Here is a 22,735-nt window from a genome sequence, read left to right as displayed (position 1 = left end):
CTGAGTAACCTCCAAAGACAAACAAAACAAAGCAAAAGTGGAGACAGAAAACCCGGAGAAGCACGTTGGGGCAGGTTTACGACCGAATGACATAACCCAGGTGCTATGGTGGCTCAGAGGCAGGCGGTCAACTCTGCCAGCGCCGGGTGGGGAAGGAAGGATTTATCTGCATCTTGGAGGATGCTGAGAGGGTCCAGGCATCTGGGGAAGGTGGGCGGGAGGCAGGAAGGGCGTTGTCAGAAGACAGTGTGTGTTGGCTTGCTGACTCGAGGGAGCCTCTCCTACTTGGGAAGTAGCAATAGTTTGGAATGGCTGGAGCACACAGTGTGAGCTGTGGAGGACGGAGAGAGGCTGGAGGACAGACAGAGCTCGGGCCCTGTGTGTCCTGCTAGAGTCTGGACTTGACCGGAACTAACGGGAGCTAACGAAGTTTCGAAAGCAGGGAAGCCACTAAATCAGATTTCAAAGCTTCCTCGTTTTCTTTCAAAACCTTCAGCAACTTCTGTGTTCATTACACACTCATGTCTGGATTTGAGACACGTTTGAGGACATTACCTCTCTCAGCTCCGGGGGCTCTGCTTCTGTGATCATGGCTTATTAGAGCTTTCTGTGGGTCCTTTCAAGAGTTGGACCAGCCCTGGGAAAATTCTCTGCTCAATCATTACTTTCTTAAAATTTTAACTCACAGTATTTGTCTCCACTGTTTTTTTGTTTTCACCTATTTTGCTATTTTTCAAAATGCATTTTTACCTAGTAATTTTATTTCATGGAAGTTTATCCTGAGTGCCTCTCCAGAGGCGTGTGGAGTTTTTTAAAAGGGAATGTTATAAGAGCAGTCATGGGCAACCTCAGGCTTGCTGTTGCTTCCTCCCTCCTTTGCTTGGGACTGCCCCTATTGGCAGGTTCTAATTTTTTTTGCTTCTAATTTGGGCATTGAGCTTTCCAAGTTTTCTCCTACTTTTGGGTCACCTACTGCCGAGCGAGGAGAGTGGGGAGAGGTCCAGATACCTGTCACTGGGAGGCAGCTCACTCGTGTCGTTCCATCTCCCCACCCAGCTCCTCTCACTACCTGCTGCTGATACCCCATCACTTCCTGACCACCAGCCAGCCTCTTGACTCTCTGTGCTCATCTTTTAAAAAAAAACTTTATTGAGATATAGTTTGCATACCATGCAATGCACCCATTTAAAGTATGCGATTCAGTGGTTTTTAGCATATTCACAGATTCAGTCTTCGAGCATTTTCATCACCTTAAAAAGAAAACCTGGGGGGCTGGCCAAGTGGCCGAGTGGTTAAGTTAGTGCGCTCCACTGCAGGTGGCCCAGTGTTTCGTTGGTTCGAATCCTGGGAGCGGACATGGCACTGCTCGTCAAACCACGCTGAGGCGGCGTCCCACATGCCACAACTAGAAGGACCCACAACGAAGAATATACAACTATGTACTGGGGGGCTTTGGGGAGAAAAAAGGAAAAAAATAAAATCTTAAAAAAAAAAAAGAAAAGAAAACCTGGGGGCCAGCCCGGTGGTGTAGTGGCCAGGTTCACGTGTTCTGCTTCGGCAGCCCCAAGTTGGCAGGTTCGGATCCTGGGCATGGACCTACACATGGCTCATCAAGCCGTGCTGTGGCGGCGTCACACATACAAAATAGAAGAAGATGGGCACAGACGTTAGCTCAGGGACAATCTTCCTCAAGCAAAAAGAGGAAGATTGGCAACAGATGTTAGCTATCATCTATCCCTTCATCCCTCCCACCACTGCCCTGAGTCCTAAGCAACCACTGAACTGCTTCTGAATCTATAGATTTCCTTATTCTGGACTTTCACATGAATGGAATCTATAATCTGTGGTCTTTTGTAACTGGCTTCCTTCACTTCGCGTCATGTTTTCAAGGGTCATCCACGTTGTGGCATGTACCAGTACTTCATTTCTTTCTCGCTGAGTAATATTCCACTGTATGGGAAGACCACATCTTGTTTATTCATTCATCACTGATGGGCATGGCATTTGAATTGCTTCTACCATTTGGCTATCAGAGATAACGCTACCAAACATCTATGGGCCAAGTTTTGCTGGGACATATGTTTTCACTTCTCTTGGGTACCGTATATGCGGAAGAGTGGAATTGCTGGATCATATGGTAACTCCATGTTGAGTCATTTAAGAAATTGCCAGACTGTTTTCCAAAACGGCTATACCATTTTGCATTCCCGTGAGCAGTGTACGGATGTTCTGCTTTCTCCATATCTTTGTCAAGACTTGTTTTCTGACTTTTTGATTCTAGCCACCCTAGCGGGTGTGAAGTGGTATCTCACTGTGGTTTTGACTTGCATTTCTGTCCTGACTAATGCTGTTGTCTGTGCTCATTTTTGGATTGCCCCAGCTTCCACTTCCTACCTTAGTGTGCTGGGGCAGACATGATAAGATGAGCCTTCTCTTCTAGGTGTTAAGCCTCTTCCTCCTGGCAGCTTCCCCGAAATGTACATGACTCAGGCACTTCTGATGGTCGATGGTGGGGACGGGCACATCAGAATGGGTCTAGGCAGCCGGTAGACCCTGGGATGGGAGTTTCCATATCCTATAAGCCATGCTGTGGATTGTGCAGCCTGCTGACCCCCAGTGGGGGGCATTGAGGCGCTGGGGATGGGGAACTGAATAGAACCATCAGGAGTCCAAGTGGGAGACAGATTGGGAAGTCCACAGTAGTTACTGGTAGTTAAAGCCGTGAGAGTGGAGGGGAGATACCCGAGGGATAAGTAGAGAGGGCCAAGGGCTGTTGCCAGGCTCGCAACATTTATAGATCGAGAAGAGAAGAAGGCAGCAAAGGAAATTAAGGAGGACAGTGAAGCCGGAGGAAAACCAGGAAAGTCTGAGAGCAAAGAAAGGAGCAAGTATCTAGAAGGAAGGACTGAATCAAATGCTGCTGAGAGGTCAAGTAAGATGCGGAAAAAGAAGTTGCTTTTCAATTTGACTGGAAGGGAGGTTGTTGACTCTGTCAAGACAGCTGGGAAAGACTAAAGAGCGAACGAGTGATGCGGAAATGGAATCAGAATGTGTAGACAGTGTTTGACAAGAAGCTCTGAGAAGGAAAGCAGAGAGAAATGAAACAACAGCTGGAGATGGCTGGAGGCTAAAAGGAGTTATTTTACTAAAATGAGGAATCTTCCAGTACGCTGACAGGGTGAGCAGGAGGTGTGCTGGGATGTCTGCCCTGTTGTTCAGATCCCCACTAGACGTCTCCACATGGTCATCAGATGGGCATGGGGAGCTTACTATATCCACTGTGGCGTTCTAGATTCCATCCTCACCCCAAAACCCTTCTCCCATCTTAGGAAGCGGCACCAGTTGTTCCGTCCCCCCAAAATTCATGCGTTGAACTTCTAACCCCCAGGACCTCAGAATGTGGCTGTATTTGGAGAGAGCATCTTTAAAGGGATGATTAAGTTAAAATGAGGTCTTCAGCGTGGGCCGCTATCCGATCTGACTCGTGGCCTTATAAGAGGAGATCAGGACACAGACACACACAGAGAGAAGACCACGTGAAGACACAGGGAGGAGATGGCCATCTACGAGCTGTGGACAGAGGCCTCAGAAGAAACCAACTCTGCTGACCCCTTGATCTCAGCCTTGCAGCCTGCAGAATTAGGAGAAAATTCACTTCTGCTGTTTCAGCCGCACAGTCCACGGTACTTTGTCACGGCAGCGCAAGCAAACTAATATAATTGACGCTCACCCAGTTTTGCCAGGACAACACCTGGGAGTCACTCTGATTCCTCCCCCTCTCCCACTCCACACATACTCCATCACAAATCCTGGTGGCGCCGCCTCCAAGAAGCCCTCAAGACTGTACACTTGGTCCAGCACTATTTCAAGCCACTACCATCGCTCCTCTGGATGACAGCAGAGCCTCCTGACTCGTCTCCTGCTTCGACTTTTTCCACGTCCGGTCCGTTCTCCATGCAGCAGAGTGATCATTTGAACATGTAAACCAGAGCACACACTGCCCCAGCGCTTCAGTGGTTTCCCATTGCTCTGTCTTAAGATTCAAACTGATTACCACCCTTTACAAGGCCCAGTTGAGCCTCTCCCTGCGGCTTGCCAGGCTGCAACTCACTGCTTCCTCGCTCTTCTTTGAGCAGATCAAAGGCTTTCTCCTCCGCCTGAAATGCTTTCCCTTAGCTCAGGGCTTCTCAGCCTTGGCACTGCTGACATTTGGGGCTGGATCATTCTTTGTGGTGAGGGCTGTCCTGCACCTTGTAGGTTGCTTAACAGCATCCTTGGCCTCTGCCCCCCGGATGACAGCAGTAAATCCCCCCTCCCCCCGATTGTGACAACCAAGAATGTCTCCAGATGTTGCTCAATGTCCCCTGGGGGGTGAAATCACCCCGGTTGAGACCCACTGCCCTAGCTCTTTAAATGCTGGCTCAGTCCCACCCTTCAGGTGTCAGCCTGAGCATCGCCTCCTCAGAGCTTTCCCCTGACCACCTGGGTTACTCCCAGTCCAGTCGTCCTGTTTAATTCCCCAGAGGAACCCTCGCGATCTCTATTTGTCTTGTTTCTGTATTTATTTACAACCAGCAGCTGGCTAGGTGGTGGATAAGGGCACAGACTCTGGAGGCAAGCTGCCTGGGCCTCCAGTTCCACCACCAACTAGCCATCAGGGCTTCAGCAGGTTGTGTGCCCTGTGTGTGCCTCAGTTTCCTCATCTGTAATGGGGAGCAATCGACATTCTACCTTGCAGAGTTGTGTGGAGGATTAAGTGAGTGGACATATTTTTGGCAGTTAGGCCAGTTCCTGGCCTGTAACAAGAGCTACGTAGCTGCTGGCTGCCATTCTTCTCTGTCCTCTCCCTAGAATGGAAGCCCCTCGTATGGGGGACTCGCCTTTCTCGTTCATCCCTAAGTCCCCTGGTCCCGTGCTAGTGTGGCACGTGGTAGATGCTGAATAGATATTTGTTGACTGCAAGAATGAAGGAGCAAGTGGCAGGATGCTTACTCTGTGCCTTGGGGGCTGAAGATGTGACCAGTCTGTCTGGGCCCCCTCCTTTCCTGGCACCCCAAGCCCAGGGGCCCCTGCCCAGAGATGCAGCCTCTTTAGGCTGGTCAAGCACAGCCTCCTGACCCCAGGCCCTGTGTCTGGAAGTGGGCAGTGCTGGTGGCTCTAAGGAAACAAAGCCCTGAACACCAGGCCCTCCCCTTTGCCAGGTGTGGGCCGTGATGACATTTTCTGCCCTGGGTCCCGAGCAGGGGGACATCCCCTCTGCCCTGGGAAGACACTCACACCAAGTCCTCAGGGCTGAGGGGGTCTGGGAGCCCCCCAGGACCCAGCCCCTGTGCTGACTTTGTCATTTCTCTCCTCGGATGTCCAGGCTCCCCGCCCCGTGCCCACCTGGCCCTCCCCTCCTCTTCTCAGCCCTCAGGCCTCGGCTTCTCTGGGTGCTTCCTCCAGGACAGCGGCAGACAAAAGGGGCCTGGAAGGTCCAAGCTCCTCCAGCTATGTCCCTGAGAATCAGGGCACTTTCCCCACTTTTGGCAGAAATGCACTCTAAATCTCCATAAATTAGCTAATTTAGGAACATCCTTTTTTTTTTTTTTTACATTAAATATAGAGTTGCTTTCTTTTTTATATCTTCTCTCTTTTTCAATTGTCTACAATTATCCCAGCTATATGAGAAGTAAACTTCAATCTGGCTAATTTCCCTTTTCTGTCATTCAGGGTGTCTCCTGGGCTCAGGGTGGTTTGGTGACAGCTGCACTGAGATAGCCCTAAGAGCAGGAAGTGAAAGTTCGGGAGAAAGAGGTGCAGGGAGTGAAGGAAGAGAAGCAGGTTGTTGTTGGCGATGGTGGTGGAGGTGGGGGTGTGGGTGGGGGTGGGGTGGAGGGTCAGCGGGAGGGGAGGGCTAGACTTCGGTCATGTTGAGGTGGAGGTGTCAGTGGAGGCAGGGGGGAGGTGTCGCCAGGGCATGGGCACAGCACAGCCAAGGCGGGTGGGGCTCGAGACACTAGGCAGGGAACCCCAGGTGTGGCTGGGGGAGCATGTGAGAGCTGCTGCTTACAGGGCCAGAGAATGTTCTCAGGTGGACGCTGCCTGCTTCCTCTGGGGCCACGTGGGGCTGCACCAGTGGAGCAGCAGGCTGGAACCCAGAAGAGAATGCCAACTTCTCTGGCCACCAAATGAGGTTGATGGGGGCCAGGCAGAAGCATCTGGGTCTCTAACTGGGCCAGGCTAGACTCAGCCCATACCCTCTCTCTGGCCTGAGATCACTCTCTAGGTTGTTTGGACCCTGAAAAATCATCGCACCATCAACAGTAGCTCCCCCTGCCTTCAGGATGACCAGCCCGGGAGTATTTTCCTTTCAGGGCTCTGCTTCTAGCTACAGTGAAAATGACGGCTAGGGAGGGGCCCAGCCTTCAGACCAGAGGATGGCAACTCTTTGTCATTGTCAGAGAGTACACATTTCAGGCTTTGTGGGCCCTACAGTCTCTGTCACAAATACTCAACCCTGCTGTGGGAGCAGGAAAGCCACGTAGATGAGATGGAAATGAACGAGTGTAGCTGGGTCCCAAAACAACTTTTTTACTCACACTGAAATTTTAGTTTCCTGCAATTTTCACGTGCCATGAGATATTTTTGTTTTGACTTTTTCCGGTGATTTATAAATGTAAAAACCGTCCTCAGCTCATGGGCTGCACGAAAACAGGGGGTGGGCTGGAGGTGTGGTTTTGGTCTTGCATGCACCTCTTCCAAGGCCCTCCAAGTGTCATCATTTGCCAGCCCGTTTTTGTATTGATTTCTTTACCTGACCCTCCCAGGCCTGGGGAACGCTGACCTCGAATCTCACACCTCTATGTAGTGCAACTTAGAGAGACTCTCACTCCTCAGGGCTCCAGAGGCCCAAGATGCCTTGATGCCTCCCTCAGCCGTCAGTGAGGTTTGCCCTCACTCCATTCCGAGGAAGTGATGCTCCTTCATGGATCCCAGCTTTCAGCAGGGGGCTCTGCTCCAGGTCCCCATCTGGTATGGACCTGAGGCATCAGCTCTTGTCCCCAATGGGCTGTTGAAATGCCAGCCTCTCTCCCCCTAAAGCCATATCCACTTCTTATGGTCCCCAGTAGCTGTTTGGTATCAGATCCTGATCACGGTCCTGGTTCTCGGTTCCCTTTGCATCTCTGGCACCTGGGGATTTCCTTGCCCGATCTTGACTTCAGTTATGGGTTGCATTTACACAGATTTTCTATGTTTGGGGCTAGGAGGGAGCCTGCATTGCCTCAGTCTACTGTCTTGCCTGGACGTTGTACTTTCTCATTGGATTATAATGAAATGTTACCAATGACAAATAAAAATGGCAAGTAATAGGATACGTTGGAGCATATGAGGAAGCCATTTTGTGTAAACCTAATTTGGCCTGAGCTTGTCTTTCCAAAAGGGCCTGACCGTGGCCGTTGAGCATGCATTGTATATCTGCTTTAGATATTCCCTATGGCAAGAGCAAAGGCCCATGAGATAAAGGTGGAACTTCCCTCCCCCTCCCAACGTTGGCGTCTCCTTAAGGATTAAGCATCTTTCCTTAGGCTAGAAACTGATTGCTGCACTCACCTGTGACCACCCAGCTCGAGACAATAGACTTGCCTCCTGCTATGCCCACCAAGAGAGCAGACCCACTACCTGCTGTGTCCATCAAGCGCTGTGCTGACAGGGCAATCTTGTGACTATTGTGGGAGGGACATTTCAATCATATGTGAAACACCCTGTTTGGGGGTATATAACCACTCTGTGCACCCCACTTCTTCGGTGCCCTTTCTTCCCAAAGGGCCGTGGTCCTCAGATTTCAGCTCAGAATAAACTCACCCAAATTTTCATTTACAGATTGGTTATGGATTATTTTTGTTGACACCACATTAGACATATTTCTATTTTTTTCAAACATCAGCATTTACCTTGCTCACTCCCATTTCCTTTATTTATGAACAACTCCAGGGATCAGATCAGAAAAAAAGGAAGAAGCAGAAAACAACATAAAAGCAGAGCCGAGGGGCCTGGAGATTTGTTTGTTCCTCTTGGTGGGAGAACGGTAGCCTCTGGCCACAGTCTATGCTGAAGAAATGACACAGGGGGACACAGTGTTGGACCTACTGTCAGCTCTGCTCATTCTGGGTCCCCCAGGCAAGGGACCTGTGACAAAGGTGGGAGCAAGACTCACGTGCTTTGTTGTTCCATCTAGAGCTCAGCCTGGACACCGTATTTCATCAGATACGGTGGAAGAGGGAAGATACGAAGTTGTGCTCTTGCAGTTTGAAATGGCAGATGATCCAGTAGAGAGTTCTAAAGAGAGTAAAAGTTGGAGGCTATGGATGTCAACCCCTGGGGAAAGGGAAGAAAAAGTGGAAACTGATGGGGATAATCACTGGGATTATCTTTTCACATACCTGTACCTTAGAGAAGAAAATGCTTCTGATGTGTAAGTTGGATTGGAGGGAAGAGACCAGATAAAAAGCGATTTTAATGATCCAGGAATATTCTAAACATATTTACCATTTACTGAGCAGTTACTCTGTTCCAGGCACTGTGCCAAGCGCTTTACTTGTGTCGACAAAAATAATCCATAACCAATCTGTAAATGAAAATTTGGGTGAGTTTATCCTGAGCTGAAATCTGAGGACCATGGCCCGGGGCCTTTCTTACCGAAGGAAGAAAGGGCACCAAGGAAGTGAGGTATATAGAGTGGTTTTATACGCCCATACAGGATGTTTCACATATGATTGAAATGTCCCTCCCAAAATAGTCACAAGATTGCCCTGTCAGCACAGCGCTTGATGGACACAGCAGGTAGTGGGTCTGCTCTCTTGGTGGGCGTAGCAGGAGGCAAGTCTATTGTCTCGAGCTGGGCGGTCACAGGTGAGCGCAGCAATCAGTTCCTAGCCTAAGGAAAGATGCTTAATCCTTAAGGGAATGCCAATGTTGGGAGGGGGATGGAAGTTGCACCTTTATCTCAAGGGTCTTTGTTCTTGCCATAGGGAATCTCTAAAGCAGATATACAATGCATGCTCAACGGCCACCCACGGTCAGGCCCTTTTGGAAAGACAAGCTCAGGCCAAATTAGGTTTACACAAAATGGCTTCCTCATATGCTCCAACGTATCCTATTACTTGCCATTTTTATTTGTCACTTGTGTTCACTCATTTGTTTCCTATGAGATAAGAATGAGTACTATGTTCTATTTTATAGACAGGGAAACTGAGGATGAGAGTGATTTTGCAACGTGCCTAAGGGGATGTGGTTAGTAAATGATGGAGGTGGGATTTGAGTTTTGTGAGTCCAGAGTCTATGCTCTTAACCAACACCCTTATCCTGAATTAGATTAATAGTGTACTAGCAGGTGGAGCTTCCCCACAGGAAGTCAGAAAGTTGGATCTGGAGCCCAGGAGGGATATTATGTTAGAGGATGAGGCATGAGGTCATAGGCATGGAGGAAATGGTAGAGAGAGGTATGGGGAATCCTTTAGGTGGAGGCATTTTACGACCCCAAAGTAGGCAGCCAGAGAGGAGGGGCAGTTGATTGGGTCAAGGAAGGAGTCCCAGACGGGACCAAGAAGAGAAACTCAGGGGACAAAGGATCTTGTTGGTTGGCGGTTTCATATATTGGGATTGACTTTCATGAAGGCTCAGGTTGTGACCCACACGTTATATTGTCATTAAATGGAGGGAAAATCAGCATATTTCCCTGGAGGCTCCTAGCTGTGTCTTTGAAGTATCTCTTGCCACTCTTCCCCTTTTTCTAAGTAAGGCTTCAAAAGAGGAAGTAGCTAAGAGATTAAAAAGGAAGTGAGAAAAACAGAGAAAGTGTGAACAAGTAGAAGGTGGATGACCTGAGCTCTGCGGTAAGCACCTGGGTTCGAGCCAGGACCCGGATTTGCTGGGGACACCAGCCAAGGACAGGACCATGCGGCTGCTCCCAGCTCTGCTCCTTCTCTGCCTCCCAGGTGAGTGGGGCTGGGGCTTTGGGAACCTGGTATTGCAGGGGGCAGGACAGAAGGTGGAAGGTCTGTCCTGGATTCAAGCCAGAGGCAAAGTGTCCGCAGAAATGGGAAGGACATAGCCTTGTACACATTCAAACATTCATCTGCACATCCTACATCCACTTATTGAGCACCAACTGTGTGCCAGGACTGTTCCAGGTGCTGTAATTAAGAGCAACTTCTGCACTCATGGACTCATAGTTGAGGGAGTCAAGTAGTTACAATAACAGTGTGGAATTTTCTATAGAAGAGATTCATCCACATGGTGATGAGAATGCGCAGCAGGGGCCCCTAACTCTGCTCTTGGAAGGATGCAAGTCCTCACTGAGGCTTCTCTGGAAGTCGGTCTTGAAGGATGAATGAGTTGGCTGAGTGGAAAATGGGAACAGCTTACACAAAAGTGCGGTGATGCAAAAGATCATGGAAAGTTCAGGAATTAGCAATAGTTCTGTTTTGCCAGAGCTGACTTTAAAAGGGTTGGAAAAGTTTGTTAGAAGGAATTAATGAAGAGTTTAAATGCCAGCCTCAGGAGCCACCTTAAATCCTTCCTGGACCAGGTATGGTGGAGGTAATTAAATAAAATTGTCCCTCAAAGGTTGGACTTTCAGAAGAGAAGCTCTTACAAAAGAAATTCAAAATGCACAAGGGCACATTTTTCTCTAGGGAGTAAGTTTAGGATAAATTAGAGGGTATTCTTCATGTTTGTAGAATAATTTTTGTATTGGGTTCCCTCACAAGACATAGAACCACCCAACATAATGACAGACTCTTCCAGAAAAGTGGATGAAAGAGGCAGAGATTTAAAGGAAAAAGACCAGTTGGCTGATACTGACCAAAACGCAGTTTTCTTATCAGTAAAATGAGAGTGAACTAGATGGTCTGCAAGTTCTCCTAAGGGCCTCATAACCACAAGCTTAGACTCAGACAGACATTGAAAAGAGACGCATCTCGTTACACACAGGAGGTGCTCAAAATGTCTTAAATGATGATGATGATGATGATAATGGGCATTTTGCAAATCACCGTCATCAAGGAAATGGGCAGTGGTGGCTGGAACCAGCTTGCCCGTGTTTTCCCGACTCCACGTTCAGTGAGAGCATGTTGTGAGCCTGAAATCAGCCACGTGAGAGTACTGACACCATGGAAACTGTCAGACACTACAAATCATGACTTCTGCTTCACTTTCCCCCAGAGAATTGGTTTACTTACATATCACTGCTTGTTTCAATCTGCTTGCTTAAATGTGATAAAATTACCTAAATTCCATAGCTGGGGTGCAGTTAAACCGAGGATGGAAGTTTCTTCTCACTCCTTCATGTGGAACTGGCTGACCTCTCCAGCCTCAGAGGTTCACCTTTCCATCCAGGGTACCTTTGCGGCTGGGGTTCCCCCAGGTTCTGATTCAAAATTAGAAGTTACTTGTAAAGACTTAAATTTCAGTTCTTTTTCATCCTTGCCCCCGGCTCAACTCTCTCCCATCTTTCCCAGGATTCTCCTCCACCCACTGCACCCATTCAGGGTAGTAGTCGCTGTTTGGGAAAACGTGACCACTTTACGTTTATGGAGGTTACCCAAGAGGGTTGTATTGCTAGCCTGAGAATGGGGAATGAGAAAGGGATGAGAATAAAGAGGGATGGTAAGGACAATTCGAGATGAAAGAAGTGAATTCTGGTATAAAATAAGCAAAAATAGAGCTCCTGTTTATTATGCATTTTACAACCTACAAACACTTTCAAATCCATGACGCAATTTAACCCTCTGAGCGCCTTTGTGACCGAGGCAGCACAGACAGCATTATCCTCATTTTACAGACAAGATGCTGAACAGACTAGCCCATGACATATCAACCAAGAGGAAGAACTGCAAATGCTGTCCAGATCCGCCTCCTCCCCCAGTTCTTTCCACCGGGCTCTGGGCTGTCTAGAATAAAGCTGAGCTGGTAATATTCACAGAACTATTCAGGTGCTTTCAGCTGATCACTCTGCTACATTATCTGGTATTTCTATTCTGAACTGATTGCTCTCCTCCATTCACTAGCTCCCAAGAACTTCAAGCAACCAGCAAGCACTTTTATTTTTTTTTAAAATGCACACACGTATTTATATAATCCCACAAATCATTTCCAGAAAAATGCCAGATTTTGTTAAGACCTGCTAACCTTGCATTCAGGCAACATTCCAGCAGGACACAGAGTCCTCTTGGAATTAGTAGAAGCTTCTTGTTTCTCAGCTGCAGGTGCCCAGGACTGGATTGGTCATGGTTCATGACCCTTTCTCATCATTGGTCCATGCAAGGCCTCTGTTATTTTAATTACATGTAATTTAACAAACACCTGTGAACTCACTGGCCAACCCAAGAGCTGGAATGCTACCAATAGCTTAGATCTCCCTGCTCCTTTCCAATCCGATCTTGCTTCCTCTTTCCAACGCCAGTAACTTGGGGTCATTTGTCAACACTTTGCATAAATATTTGCTGTTGTCACATTTGTGCGTTGAATGGAAAATTAGGCCACGGAACCGTAAGCCACATTCTAAATCCGAGGGTCTTCCACCATTTCTGCTCATTCCCAGGGCTTATGCTTCCACAGCCATTGCAAGCTCAGCCCTTTCACTGTTTTCACATACACACACGCATGTGTTTTCACAGACACATACACGTTCAAGTTCAAGCCAAATATTTAATAACTTTTTGAAGATTTATCAAGATTTGAGGGGCTCTGCTGAGGCCCATCACACAATGCACGGACTTCCCCCAACTGCAGCCTTTCTCCCTCCCTGTCTCTCCTTCTGTGTCAACTTCTTGCCTTTGCCTTCCAATCCTAACCCCCAGGTCCTCCCAGCTCCAAAACCATCCCACTCAGCCATAGAGAGCGTGATCTCACGTAACCCCTTTTTCCTCTGAACACATGGCGTCACTTGGCACCCAGGCCCTGAGGACTATGATGGGAGAGGGGTCAGCTCATGCCCCAAACTTGTGTCAAGGAGCCTATCTGGGGTTCCTTTGGGGATCAGCCTTTCTTCCCAGGAATATGTTGACCCTCCCTAGGGAGCAATTAAGATGAGGGACAGAGATTTATTTTTCCTCCCTTGAGAACACTGGAGAGCAGAATAAACAAGAAGTTGTCCTCTTAAAAAATAAGTTTGAGTTGCAGAAAACCCGGAATGCACAGGCTTCACTCCAAAGGGAAGTGTGTTCATCCATGACCCAATCATGTGGCTGGCAGAGGCTGCAGGGCTAAGGACAGGGAGCTCTCTGCTCCCACTTCCAAGGGGTGGAGTTCCCATGGTGTTATTCAGTGTTTTTTGGCTCACAGGCCACAGGTCTCTACTCGTGCTGCTGACTGCAGTCTCCAGACCCTCTGGCTTGGGTCCTAAGCTCAGATGGACCCCATCCCCAAGCCCAGTACCATCCATGCCTCCCTGGAGACTTTCTCCTTGGGCTTGAGGCAGACGGCTGCTGATGGGGTCCATCGGGATAGACTCCTGAGATATGACTTGTGTTTTCCAGGCTGTTTGTCCCTGACAGGCCCCAGCTATGTGATGGGCACCACGGGGGGCTCTCTGAGCGTGCAGTGTCACTACGAGGAGATGTACAAGGGATATAACAAATACTGGTGCCGAGGACAGTATGACACAGCATGTAACATAATTGTGGAAACCAAAGGAGAAGAGAGAGAAGAGAGGAATGGCCGTGTGTCCATCAGAGACTGTGCTGATAAGCTCACCTTCACAGTGACCATGGAGAACCTCAACGCAGATGATGCTGGAACTTACTGGTGTAGGATTCAGACGGTATGGATCCTGGACGCGTGGTCATATGACCCTTCAGTCCAGGTTAAGGTGTTTGTTTTCCCAGGTAAGAGCTCTCTTCGCCCCAGCAGCAGAGCTTATGGGATATGACTGGATGTGGGGACGAGGATGAGTGCTATACTGAAGAGTGTCTCTGGGTCTTGTCTTGTCCTCAGAGTCAGTGGTGTTGGGAAGAGCCTATAATGTGGGCAGAGAGAGTGGTGGCTGATCCTTCAGCCTAGGGATGGGTTGAGGGGCAGAGCTCAAGGCATTCTCTCATAGAGCGTGGGCCTCCCCCCATTGCCTGGGAGGCCCCTCCATGCTGAGCCAAGGCTATTTCCACCATGCCTTTCAGAAATCTTTACCAAAGGAAATAAACTCTTCATACATACATCTTCAGCTCGCTCATGGAAAACTCCCTCTACCATGTTGTCCTGAAGTCGGCCTCACTCATCTTGTTTCAAGAGGTAGGCTTCTTGAGTGGAAGCTGCTCTTTCTCCTGCTCCCCATATGCTATAGGGCCATGAAGCCATGTCCACGTTCTCCCAGCTTCCCATCACAGCTTCCGACTTTTTACTTCCCCATCTGCTTTTTAAAACATTTGTGTCACATGGCCACATCCACCCTCTGCCCCTCCTCTCCATTGGCTTCTCGGTTACTCCTCAACGTTCAGTGGGATACGGCTTCTCCACCTCAACCCCTGTCACCATCTTGGGAGGTTTGAATGAATAACTTGTCAAACGTCCTTGTCTCAGGTTCCATGACCTTCTCACCTTTAGTGGCCTGCATTTCCACTCTCTTTCAGAATTCCACTCCATGGCAACATCGCAAATCTTACTGTCACTCTCAACTGTTCCATATGTCCAAAGTCCCACACTCAAACATTCTACTTTCCGTGTGTCAGCTCTCGCATACCCTCAGTCCCACCATTCCTGTTCTCAGCCTCACCAATACCTTCAGTCCTACGATCCTTCTCTCTACTCTCCCCCAATTTATTGCTTACCCTGCCCCTTCTTTGACCTCACTTCCTTCCTAAGCCAGTGCCAACTCTCATGATAGGCTATATTTTCATCTCTTACCAGTACCCTCAGCTCCCATTCACCATTTCACCTTCCACCTTTCCAAACCCTCATGCCTGGATCCATCCTAAAGTTAGGGTGACCAACCACTGAGTTTGCCCTGGACTGAGAGATTTCTTGAGACATGGGGCTTTCAATACTAAAACTGAAAAGTCTCAGGAAAACGAGGGCAAGCTTGTCACCCTTCCTAGCATCTATTGGCTCCAATACTGCTGGAAAAAAGTCACAGGTGGCACCTATGGGTGTCAATAGAAGTTCATGGTTTCTAATATCACCCTCCCATTCTGCTACCTTAAGAGCACACAGGATAGCAGACTTGAACTTTTTCAATTTCTTGCCTTCTCCACATACAAACTTCCATGCAGCCTAACTCATTCTTCCCTCTTTCCCTTTTAGTTGAGGATAAAGCTTCCCTTCTCCTGTTCAAGAGAAATCATCCTGAGGCTGGCTTCTCACCCTGTGGCTCTTTGGCTCCCACCCCTTGAGCCAAGTTCCCTCTTTGCTCATCCAATCCTTCCTCCATCAATTATCCATACTCTCTCTTGTCCTTAGCCTCTTCCTCATCACTGCTTTTCACCTCAGCTATAAACATGCTCATGTCTCTTATGTCCTAAGAATGTCTGCGTTCTCCTCTAGGTGCCATCATTTCTCATTTCTCTCCTTCCTGCTTGCCTGAAAGGTAGGTGAGGTACACTTCCTCTTCTGTGGTCCTACTGTACCTGGTGGAGTTCTGCTCCAGTGCCCACCACTTTCTATTGAAGTGAATCAACATGTTTAGGTGTATCTGCCCCTCCATAAGGGCTGGGATGGTGCCACATCCATCAACTAACCCCCAACAGCAAGACATCAAAGGCTGTTGTTGGGTGAAACTTAGCCTGTGTTGGGTGCTCTGTGAAGGGCTGAGCCTCTGGGGCTATTGCTTTTTTTAGGAGAGCATGAGGTTGAGGTGGAACAGGGGTGGGGATACAGGTTATGTCAACAGTCTGGACCCTGAGGTCTTTGGGACGAGCTGAGTGACAACCCATTCCCTCTCCAGTGGTGAGTGAAAGTGGCCTTAAATAGCCTCTGTCTGAGGGTGCTCTGGGTCCCCTTCCACCATCTCTATGAAGCTTCTGGGCCACAGGCAGAGACATCTTTAGACCCCTCCCTGCTCCTCCTCCCTCCAGGGCTTCTCATCAGGGTGGGATAGCCTCTGAAAGACCCCTGCTCTCACCGCAGGGAGAGTCTGACTCGGGATGGAAGGAACACCTGCTACTTATTAGAGGTGACTCTTATGACCAGTTCTGGAAAAGTCTCATTTTGTCTCTGAGGGGCTTGCTCCATCCAGCAGGTGGCCTGGGTCTAGCTCCCGAGTATCTTTTGAGTCCCCTCTGTGAGGAGATGATTGTGTGTCACATGAGATCCAAACAGGTGCTCAGTGCCTGGCCGGGGAGAGAGCAGCTCCTCATGTATGATTTTATCTCCAGCATCAAGTACAACCACAGGGAGGACCACACGTCCAGCTGCACCTGCCACTCTTCCAGTGGTGAACACCAGGCAGAACGTCAGCACTGGGGAGGTGCTGACCCACAGCTCAGGGTGAGGACCCACGGCCTGGGGACCATGGAGGAGGAGGGTTCGGCAGCCTTATGGGACCTTGGAGTTGGGGCTGGCAACATCGTGACCTTTTTACCTCACTGTCTGCTGTGTTTTCCTCCAAATCTGGTCCTGATCTTCACCTTCTCTGGGGCAGCATGGGGTTTCTGAATGGAAAATATCACTTGTTCTGTGAACACTCTCGTGGGGCAGCTGCACGGACACAGGTGGAGCCTGGTTTCAGAAGGATGTGCAGCCCCTCCTCCCATTCCCAGACCTCCCCCCTCCTTCCTTACCTGGTTCTGCATTGGGGTCCTGGTTCGGTGGTCCCTAACCTGGGCTCACTTCCAAAAGTCTTTGCTCTACCAGAGATCCTGCTCCTAGGGGCTGCTCAGGGGTCTGTGGGGAGATGGGCCGGCTCCAGGCTGAAGTTTGGATCCATTCTCCTCCTCCCAAAGATACCCAGAAAGGGCTGTGATGCGCAGCCAGACCCTGAAGGGAAGGGGATGAAAGACATGGCTTTAAAGTGTGGGTGAGGATTGGGGTTTCAAGAAGTCAGTTTGCAAAGGAGAAACTGTAAAGGGAAAGGGACAGAGAGAGTGAGCTCTGGAGCACACTTCTGGAAGGGAGTGCTCCTGGGTCCCTCTTCTCTCTTCGCTCCATCGTGTCTCCTTTACGGGAGTCCCAAGGGCAGTTCTTGATCACGGGAGGGGAGGTGACAGGGGCCCCATAGGGGCTGCTCTAGCGTGTGTCCCTTCTGGGTTTGATCCTGAGTTATTTGGACCCTGGAGTCAGGGCACAGGGAGAGGTGGGGAGAGAAGAGTCCCCCTGAGGAGGCAGCTCATTGCCTGTCACCGTGTCCTCTACAGGTCCCCACTCAGCAACATCCACTTCCTGCTCCTGGTCTTCCTGAAGCTACCCCTGTTCCTGAGCATGCTTGCTGCTGTCCTCTGGGTGAACAGACCTCAGAGGGGCCCCGGAGGGAGACAGAGTCAGCCTGCCCAGGGGAATCCACCAGGCAGTGCGCCATCCTTAGGAACACTGTGTCCAGCAATATAGCCCTTCAGACTGGACTAGGGAGACCTTTGGACTCTGGACTCCAAGGCAGGGGAACAGCAGTGCCTGGATTCTGGGGGGACTCAGGTCTTCTAGGGTATTGTTCGTGTGACTTCAGGGAGAGTTCTGGATCTCGGAGGACACTCTATGAGTCCTCAGGTGCAGGAGGAATGAGTCTCCCAGGCTCCTGCCTGGGGCCCTCCTTTCTTCTCCCCAGATCCCCTTGCTCTCTGCCCACCTCCCAAAGGCAAGAATTCTCTAGAAATTGCATGCTCAGAAGCCTGTCCCTTTACTCTTCTCCTTGGCACAAAAGCTTCTCAGCTTAGTGTCCTCCAGGGCAGTAACCAGCTCCTTCCTGCAGGCAGGAGGCTCCCTGAGGACATGCCTCTCACAGCTTTAGTTCCTGGGCTCACAGGACGCTATCCCCTCCTCTGGGACAATCCCAGGGGGGTGTGGTCCTGGCGGAGCATGCTCACACAAGTGCCCGCTGTCCTTTGTGCTCAGGGTTCTCTGCCAATGCCAATGCCTCTTGGGTCTCACTGACCTTCAATCCCCCTTGTGCTTCTGTGACCAGGGAGTGTGTGGCTGGGCTCAGAGCGTCTCTGCCTGGGACACCCATGGCAGAGTAGCTTCAAGTTAAAGTTCTGGGTCCAGTTGGAACAGTAGTAGGAGCAGGAGGCAGTGAGTGCCCCTAATATCACTCTTGGAATTCTCCAACCTGAGGGTCTCCTGTGCACAGCTCTGATGGAGAGTACAGATTTACCTACTTTAGGAGAAGTCCGGCTGAGGCCACCTGTTGACAGTTAACACTTTCCGTGGGAGATGCAGGCATAGTTTTCCAAAGACAGGGTGCAGGAAGCAGAGGTGAGGAGATACTTCACCACACTGGGATGGCATGATGCCACAGCCACCACTTGGCATCTCTAGCCCAGGAAAGGGCTCAGCTGGTTTTTGAACACTTGTCAATTGCTTCCTGCCTGAAGTTTGCAGGTGGAGTTGCACAGTCTGTCACGAGCAGAGTCACCAACTCCGCTCAGCTCCCTGTGGCTAGACCAGCCCTCTCCTCTCCACCAAGCTCAAGCCTGCCCTGAGCTAGTGATGCCAGTTTCCAGAAAACACTGAGAGCTCCTCTGAGTGCTGAGTTCTCAGGTGCCACACTCGCAACCTGAGCCCTGATGTGGCTACCACAAGGGCAGAGTCATTTATGGTTCCTCAAGGAGAGCTGAGGCTGACCTGGGACTCAGCTGAAGGAGAAATTCAACTTAATGAGGCACATATTAATCATATCAATAAAACATACACAGGGAAATATAGGAAACATAGTGATGGGTAAGAGAGAAGCTTGTGATACACCTTATAAAAAAGACAAGCTCACAAATCAGCATAGTATAGACAGGACTGGTAAGCGCCACAGGAGAGCCCTAGGCAAGATGTTTCATGAGGGAAAACTTGTCAGATTGAGAAAGAAGATGACATTTGAGAATGATGTTAAAGGAGGTGTAGGATTTCAGCAGAGTGTGGGTGAGGGGGAGCAGGGAGTATGGAGACATATTCAGAGGAACAGCATAAGTGAAAGCAGAGAGGGAGGAAATAATCACAGTTGTCTCTCATAGAGGGTCTATCAGCAAATGGAATGTGGTATTCACATAAGTTTCTCATGGTGGAGGTGTGTCTAAGATTCCAATGAAGTGATTTTTGTGTGTGTGTGGCAGTGCAGACGGAGCTAATCTAGGAGAACTAAGGTGGGGGCAGGTTGTGGAGGCTTGAGACCCAACTCTTACTTAAACATTGATTGTAGACCCTTGGATGGATTTGAGCAGGTCAAAATGGGGATCAGATGTGTGTTTTAGGAAGGCTTATCTAGCAGATGTATAGGGTAGTCTGAAAGGAAAATTCTGGGCGTCTGGAGGTCTCAAGCCTGGAAGACCTGAAAAATGGAGGAACACTGACACAAATAGGAAAGTCAGGGGCAGACTTGGGTGATGCAGAGCTTGGTTTCCTCTGTGTGACTGGGATAACCAGGCAGAAAGTTCTAGCAGGAAGCTGGAGATGTATGTTAGCAGAGTATTGATGCCAGGGAGATGTATGGAGAAGTTAATTGGAGTCCAGGGAGAATGAAATCTTCAAGGGAAGATTTCAGAACCAAGAACAGAGTCTCTGGCGCACCTATAGTTAGGGAGAAAGGGTAGAGAGAAGAGACAATGAACAAGGTACTGGAGAAGGAACAAACAGGTGGAAAGTGAGAAGCCAAGGGCTGTGAAAGGGAGAGAGCAGAGCCAGAAAGGTAGAGGTGGGTCAGGAATGAGAAGAGGCCATTGAAATTATCACTCACAAGATCACTGGTTAAGTACAGGTGAGCAGGTCAACAGAGCTGCGGGAGCAGAAACCAGATAGGAAAAGTTAAGAAAGAGTAACTAGATAGTGAGGATGGGTGAGAGCAGATGCAGGAGAAAGAGACAGCAGATTCCCCTTCCTTCCTTCCATTTTTCCTTTCTTTACTCATTCATTCAACAAAGTTTTATTGTGTGTCTATGGTGCATTGTTCTGGGCATGAAGATAAAGTTTTAAACAACGCAGATTCCCCACTCCAAAAAAAGGGAAGGTTGAGAAACAGACTCACAATTTCAATGTTTATTTTCCACCTGTATATCTTCCTTTGTGAAATGCTTGTTCACGGCTTTTGCCTAATTTTCTAATTGAAAAAAGTTTTTTATACTGTCGAAATTTGGGAGTTCTTTATATATTCTAGATGCTATTTCTTTGTTGGATACGTGGTTTGCATAGTTCCTCAGACTATGGCTTGCCTTTTCATCCTCCTCACAGGGTCTTTCATAATGCAAACACATTTTAATTGTGATGAAGTACAATTTGTTAATTTTTTCTTTTGAGGGTTGTGCTTTTGGCATCATGTTTGAGAACTTTTCACATAGCCCTAGATCCCTAGTATTTATTCCTATGTTTTCTTCTAAAGTATTTACCATTTTTATATTTTACTTTTAAATTTGTGGACCACAATCCATTTTGAATTATTTTTTTGTATGCTAAGAATTAGTGTTTTTTTCCACCTGTGGATGTACAATTGTCTCAGCACCAATTGCTAAAAAGACTATCCTTTGTCTATTTAATTGCTTTTGGTCCTTTGTCAAAAATCAGTTGGGCGTATCTGTGTTGGAAGATGTATAGACAGGTTAATTGGAGCCCAGGGAGAGGCGAAATCTTTCAGGGAAGAGTTCAGAACCAAGGACAGAGGCTTTGGCGCCCTCACAGTTAGGAACCGAGGGTTTTGGGTTCTCTGTTTTCTTCCATCAATCTGTGTGTCTACCCCTCCTCTAATATCACACTGTCTTGATTACCATAGCTATATAAGTAAGTCTAACATTAGGTAGAGTAAATCTTCCCTCTTCATTCTTTTTCAAAGTTGTTTTAGGTATTCTAGTTCCTTTGCCTTTCTACATAAATTTTATTTTATTATTTTATTTCGTGTGTGTGTGTTTGAGGAAGATTGTCACTGAGCTAACATCTGAGCTGATCTTCCTTTATTTTATGTGGAATGCCACCACACTGTGGCTTGACGAGCAGTGCAAGGTCTGCACCCAGGATCCAAACCTGAGAACCCAGGGCCACCGAAGCAGAGTGCATGAACCCAACCACTACACCATTGGGCCGGTCCCCCACATAAATTTTAGAGTAAGCTTGTCTTTGCCTACAGGAAATCTTGGGGGAATTTTGATAGGAATGTTAAACTTACAGATCAATGGAGGAAAATGGACATCTTTACTATGCTGAGTCTTCCCATCCACAAACGTGGTACATCTTTCAATTTATTTAAATATTCTTTGACGTCTATCACCAACGTTTTGTGGTTTTTAGCATAGACATGCCACACATGTTCTTTCCTGCAGCACATGTTCACACGTGCTGATGTGTTCTGTGTGTGTTTTGATCTTGTACCCTGTGAACTTGTAGAATTCATTTATTAGTTCTAGCAGCTTTTTGGTAGGTTCCTTGGGATTTTCTGCATAGACAATCCTGTCATCTGCCAAGAGGGACAGTTTTATTTCTCCCTTTCTAATCTGAGTCCTTTAATGGTGCCAGAGGCCCTAGGGAGCCCCCGGAAGCTTTTAAGCAGTCTGACCATCATGTGGAGCATGTGGTATCATGGGCCCACTGTCTTCAGGCATTCCTACTTTTAAAAGAGAAGCCAGAAGTAAAATTCCTCATGTTTACGTATAGGCAACAAGCTCCATTAAAAAATATTGTGAGCAGGGGCTGGCCCCGTGGCCGAGTGGTTCAGTTCGCGCGCTCCGCTGCAGGCGGCCCAGTGTTTCGTTGGTTCGAATCCTGGGCGCGGACATGGCACTGCTCATCAAACCACGCTGAGGCAGCGTCCCACATGCCACAACTAGAAGGACCCACAACGAAGAATTTACAACTATGTACTGGGGGGCTTTGGGGAGAAAAAGGAAAAATAAAATCTTTAAAAAAAAATATTGTGAGCAAAACCCAAAACATGTACATAAGTCCATGCAAATCATGGATTCAGTCTACGACCTCTGAGTAAAGCAGAGCACCTCTGAGAAATTGCAGAGCAGGGCTGTGTCTGCCTAGTATTTATGCCTGGGGCCATCTGGTGCCCTCAGCAGGCTTGGGAATTGACCTTCTCGAGGACACAGATGGACCTGCGGGGATGATGTGTGGGCTGGCCCCAGGCTGGCTCAGGGGCACATCCAACTCTGCTAACTGGCCTTGTGACAGGAGACCAGGGGCCTCAGCCCTTCAGATCTCTCTCTTCTTACACGTGATATGAAGATTAAGACTTGCATGTGGTAGTTTTAAAACATGGCTGCAAATTCCTTGACACTCCTCCTGTAAGATTTAGGGATTATATCCCCCACCTTGAGTCTTGGGGGTGCTGTGATGGCTTCAACCAGTAGACCAGAGAAGTGTTTCTCAACACACATCCCATAAGATCTTAATAACAAAGCTGTACTGTATATATGTTTATGTTATACACACATACATATATATGTGTGTGTGTGCATATATGTTTATTTACCTGTTTTGTATATAAAAACACAGATATTTACTTATATGTGTTTTTTATATAAAAAGAGTAAAATTTTTTCACTCTCCAAGAACCAATATTCGCCCCTGTTGGAATGTATGGTGAAAGTGACCCTGTATGACTTCCAAGGCCAGGCCAGAGGAACTCTGCAGCTCTTTC

At 48.4% G+C, this 22,735-nt stretch overlaps 1 protein-coding gene across 1 annotated transcript; it reads left to right on the top strand.

The window, feature by feature from the left end:
* Positions 1-9,848: 9,848 nt before the first annotated feature.
* Positions 9,849-17,612, top strand: CD300E (CD300e molecule). Its single transcript, XM_070483576.1, has 4 exons — positions 9,849-9,977; positions 13,521-13,868; positions 16,347-16,458; positions 17,325-17,612. The coding sequence occupies exons 1-4, from the start codon at positions 9,938-9,940 to the stop codon at positions 17,512-17,514; spliced, it is 690 nt and encodes a 229-aa protein (XP_070339677.1). The 5' UTR covers positions 9,849-9,937; the 3' UTR covers positions 17,515-17,612.
* The last annotated feature ends 5,123 nt before the right edge of the window (positions 17,613-22,735 follow it).

This window comes from Equus asinus, chromosome 13 (assembly GCF_041296235.1).
Source record: "Equus asinus isolate D_3611 breed Donkey chromosome 13, EquAss-T2T_v2, whole genome shotgun sequence".
NCBI lineage: Eukaryota > Metazoa > Chordata > Mammalia > Perissodactyla > Equidae > Equus > Equus asinus.
Note: the sequence above shows the minus strand (reverse complement) of the source record. Positions and strands in the feature narration are given on the sequence as shown.

Bases quoted from the DNA above. Each gene is read 5' to 3' on its own strand.
- CD300E (XM_070483576.1), top strand. From the start codon at position 9,938: ATGCGGCTGCTCCCAGCTCTGCTCCTTCTCTGCCTCCCAG. The intron at 9,978-13,520 runs GTGAGTGGGGCT...TGTGTTTTCCAG, and splicing joins GCTCCTTCTCTGCCTCCCAG to GCTGTTTGTCCCTGACAGGC. The intron at 16,459-17,324 runs GTGAGGACCCAC...TGTCCTCTACAG, and splicing joins GTGCTGACCCACAGCTCAGG to GTCCCCACTCAGCAACATCC.